At 40.9% G+C, this 4545-nt stretch overlaps 1 protein-coding gene across 1 annotated transcript; it reads left to right on the forward strand.

Annotated features, from left to right (window-relative positions):
* The first annotated feature begins 2422 nt into the window (after positions 1–2422).
* LOC116062474 lies at positions 2423–4545 on the forward strand. Its single transcript, XM_031317154.1, has 2 exons — positions 2423–2486; positions 3916–4545. Exons 1-2 carry the CDS (start codon positions 2442–2444, stop codon positions 4543–4545), a joined length of 675 nt encoding a protein of 224 aa, XP_031173014.1. The 5' UTR covers positions 2423–2441.

Raw genomic sequence — 4545 nt, forward strand, 5'->3', positions numbered from 1 at the left:
AGACCTCTCACTGCTGGAACATCTTTGTTGGCAGTCGCACATGCTCAGTAGCTAGGTAAGATCACATGCTCAGTAGCTAGGTAAGATCACATGCTCAGTAGCTAGGTAAGATCACATGCTCAGTAGCTAGGTAAGATCACATGCTCAGTAGCTAGGTAAGGACTACATGAGCTAGCTAGCTGTTTCTCTAACTTCAGTAGTACAAGGCAGGATTAGCCGGGAGACTTCTTCTAAACGAGGGCGCACTTCCAATTTTGTGGAATACCTGCAGAACAGGGACATGGAAGTAGTTCTTTACAATTTATTTTGTAGATTAGGGTGAATTTGTGTGTGTTGTAGCAGTGTTTTGCCATTGAGAACGAGCAAGCATGCTAACGGTTAGCCACCTCGTCTCGGCTAGTGACGTAGAAAGCCGTGCAGATGTTGACCAGCTCACCCAGAGACTGAAGGCAGGACACATTCAGAAACCGTATCTCACTCTAAACAGCATGGATGGTTGTTTTCAAAGTTTGTATGTGTGTGGAAACACCAGAGACACAAAATAACTCCCCAAATCCCAGAAAAAAGTGATTTTTTCATAATATGGGCACTTTAAACCTGCTTTCTATCTGAATTCCAGCAGGGGGCGACACATGCGGTTGCAAAAGGAGTTCGGTTTCTGTAGAAGTCTCTGAGAAAGTGACGCACTTCTCACTTGATTTATTACCTCAGTAAATATCTTCATAATGAGTTTATGGTCTCAATCGCTAGTTTTAAGTCTTCTGCAACACAGAATGATGTTCATTTAATGAATTATGGTCTCGTTGATTTTAAAATCGTTGATAAAGCAGGGCGTGTTTTAGGGCGTGGCTATGATGTGATTGACATGTCTGTCATATGTAATATAACTGGGACAAAGATGTATTTTCAAACATGTACCTTTTATGTGTGTGTGTGTGTCTGTGTCTCTGTGTCTCTGTGTGTGTCTCTATGTGTGTGTGTGTGTCTGTGTGTGTGTGTGTGTGTGTGTGTGTGTCTGTGTGTGTGTGTGTGTGTGTGTGTGTCTGTGTGTGTGTGTGTCTCTGTGTGTGTCTCTGTGCGTGTGTGTCTGTGTGTGTGTCTGTGTGTGTGTGTGTCTGTGTGTGTCTGTGTGTGTCTCTGTGTGTGTCTCTGTGTGTGTGTGTCTCTGTGTGTGTGTGTCTGTGTGTGTGTCTGTGTGTGTGTGTGTGTGTCTCTGTGTGTGTGTGTGTGTGTCTGTGTGTGTGTCTCTGTGTGTGTGTGTGTGTGTGTGTGTGTGTTTCCTACGGTGGCCGACAAGGGCAAACGCCCTGCAACTTAAGAAAACACACGCAAATTTACAAAAGAACTTCATTAATTTGACAACACATGTGCAGCATTCAGCAAACGCGCTGCAAATACACACAACACAACCAAATACATAAACGCGCTGCAAATACACACAACACAACCAAATACATAAATGCGCTGCAAATACACACAACACAACCAAATACATAAATGCGCTGCAAATACACACAACACAACCAAATACATAAATGCGCTGCAAATACACACAACACAACCAAATACATAAACGCGCTGCAAATATGAAACGATGCAAAAAGAAAAGCACACAAACCCAGAAAACAAATGCAACAAAAAAACGCAGCATCCAGATTACACAAAGGAAGTTCTCCAGACCTCTAAGGGGAGCAGCTAGTGGAACAGCTGGATTTTTATGGAGTTAAATCAGGGCCAAATGTTTTGTTCATTTGAAAAATATATATATATAGTTGAAAAACTAAAGCTTGAAATTGAAAATTTAAGTTTTGGTCTAAAACTTGAAAAATAAAACCATGTATTCAAACAAAAAATAAGTGTACCAATTTTTCTTTCAGTTTAAATACAATTTTGATTAAATTCTGGAATTATTTTGAATAAATTATTAATTTTCATTTTTCACTTTTATATTTGTTTTCAGTTCCACATTTCAGGTTTTCAGATTCAAAACTTATTTTTTTTTTTTTTACGGCTTCAAATCTTTTTTTTCAGTTTCAGATCTGTTTTTAACTTCCAGGTCAGTTTTTTTCAGTTTCAGATTTTTGGCCCCGATTTTGCGTAGGGGGCGTGGCTTCAACTCAGAGGGGCGTGGAATTATGAGTGACAGCCTAACAAAGAAGGCAGAAGACTCTCCTCAGTCATGTTGCCTTCAGGAAATGGTGTTACTGCGAGAACTATGACTGAATGCTTTCTATCCACTATATACATCTGATTTTTACTAAATTAACTGATGCCAGTGATAAAGTTCCATTTATAAAACTGTTTTGGACAACACATGGTACCATTTACACCATAAGAGCAATAAACTGTGCTAGATTGTGCAGTTCAGCAGGAACACTGACTTCTCCTACTTCCACATACGAATTTGAATGTAGCGCCACGGTATTCACTCGGCAGTCAGCATGGCGTCCGCTCCGCCAAGGCAACCCGCTGGCGCCAGCACACAGGTAAGACATGTGAAAGATATTAGCATTTTTGAATACATACTTTGGGACATTATCCCCGCAGTGGCATTTTTTTTGTCATTAACACATAAAGGGAAAATAGGTGGACAACTGGACAAAGCTGGAAATGATGCATCGCTAACACTAAAGTTAGCATTAACTAACGTTAGCTTCACACTAGCTGGTGTTTTTAGCTAATTTCAGTGTCCAGCTAAAGTTTTTTAACTTTAACGTGTAGTGGTCTTTGTTAACCTCTGTTTGTCAGAATGACCATAACTCGACAGTGGCTGCAGCCACACAGAGCCTTATAAATGTAAAAACTATACATAACTAACATTGCTAAGTTAATAGTGTTGCCTTTTCATGGTTAGTTTAAACAACATAACTTGTCACGGGTCCGCTTTGTTAATCAATCAAAGCTTTTATTACAGACACACACGGTCCAGAAAACAGACAATAAAACATACAAAAAGACAAGTTAGTATATTCTGATACAAAAGTTAGGCTGTGGTAGAAGCCTTCAAAGTTTGCCCACTTGGCATATTTTGTAAGGCATAACTGTCATGCTGTTACCGTATTTTCCGGACTATAAGTCGCACTTTTTTTCATACTTTGGCTGGTCCTGCGACTTATAGTCAGGTGCGACTTATATATCAAAATATATATAATTTAACATGTTTTTAAATGTTATTTCATGCTGAAAACATTACCATCTACAGCCGCGAGAGGCGCTCTAGGCTTGTGACAACTATATGCTGCTCCTAAAGACAACTGAGAAAGAAAAGAAAATCTTATTCTGCAGATTACAAACTGCAGGTAGTAAAATACGCAGCCGAAAACGGTAATCGAGCAGCACAAAGAAAGTTTGGAGTGAGAGAGAAACTTGCGAGGGACTGGCGAAAAGGTGACTCTTACTGCAATGAAGAAAACAAAGAAAGCTAATCGGCTAATCGGCTAATCGCGGGCTGAAAGCAAGATGGCCAGAGCTGGAGGAACGAGTCCACAGATGGGTTCTTGAACAGCGTGCTGCTGGGAGAGGCTCGTCAACACTGCAGTTACGTCTCCACGCCCTGGTAGTTGTTCTGTGTGCTACTGTGTAGTTGAATAACTGTTAATGTGTTACGTTAACATACCGGACACCTACCGTATTCAGCCCCTTGTTCTGTGTGCTGTTGTGTAGTTGAATAACTTGCCTTTCCTGTTCTTGGTCTTGGATTTTGTGAAATAAATTTCTAAATAAATGCGACTTATAGTCCAGTGCGACTTATATATGTTTTTTTCCTCTTCATGACGCATTTTTTGACTGATGCGACTTATACTCCGGAGCGACTTATAGTCCGGAAAATACGGTACATGTAACGTCATGTGTGTAAAACTTAACTTAATTTATCAAGCCAGAGCATTAATGTAAAGTCGTATTTGTCTATTCTAGGAGCAAATGAAAAGAGACTTTCTTCAGAGACTTCTAACTAAAATTTCCCAGGCCACACAGAGACTCCCACTGGATGTGGACTATTTGAAGTTTGTGGTCAACCAGGAGATGGTCCTTTTTAGGGCATTGTCAGGCCAGGTTGAGATGACACAAGATGTTGTAAATGCATTGACAGAGCTGTCAATACTTGTCAATGCAGATGACAGCTCTAATATGAGCCGTTGCCAGGTGCCAGTGATGCAAGCAGAAATGGGACGGCCAAAATATGTTGTGTCTCCTCAGCAACTACAAAGCCTGGTAGAAATGTCTCTACCAGTGTCATGTATTGCGAAACATCTGGGTGTATCTGTGAGGACAGTGAAACGGCGCATGCATGAATATGGACTTTCCATAATGCAGTGCTACAGTAACCTAACCGATGAACAACTAGATAATTTGCTGAGGTCGGTGAAGGCTAGGACACCACATGTAGGGTGCAGAATGATGAAAGGAATCCTGCAGGCCATGGGTCACCGTGTCCAGTGGAACAGAGTGTATTCATCAATGCATCGTGTAGACTCCGTTGGTGTACTCTCAAGAATGACAAGGATGGGGTGTGTTGCAAGAAGGACGTATACATGTCATGGTTAA

This window comes from Sander lucioperca, chromosome 1 (genome assembly GCF_008315115.2).
Source record: "Sander lucioperca isolate FBNREF2018 chromosome 1, SLUC_FBN_1.2, whole genome shotgun sequence".
Lineage (NCBI taxonomy): Eukaryota > Metazoa > Chordata > Actinopteri > Perciformes > Percidae > Sander > Sander lucioperca.

Coding starts and splice junctions, on each gene's coding strand:
- LOC116062474 (XM_031317154.1), top strand. CDS start 2,442: ATGGCGTCCGCTCCGCCAAGGCAACCCGCTGGCGCCAGCACACAG. Junction 2,487..3,915: donor CCGCTGGCGCCAGCACACAG/GTAAGACATGTG, acceptor TGTCTATTCTAG/GAGCAAATGAAAAGAGACTT.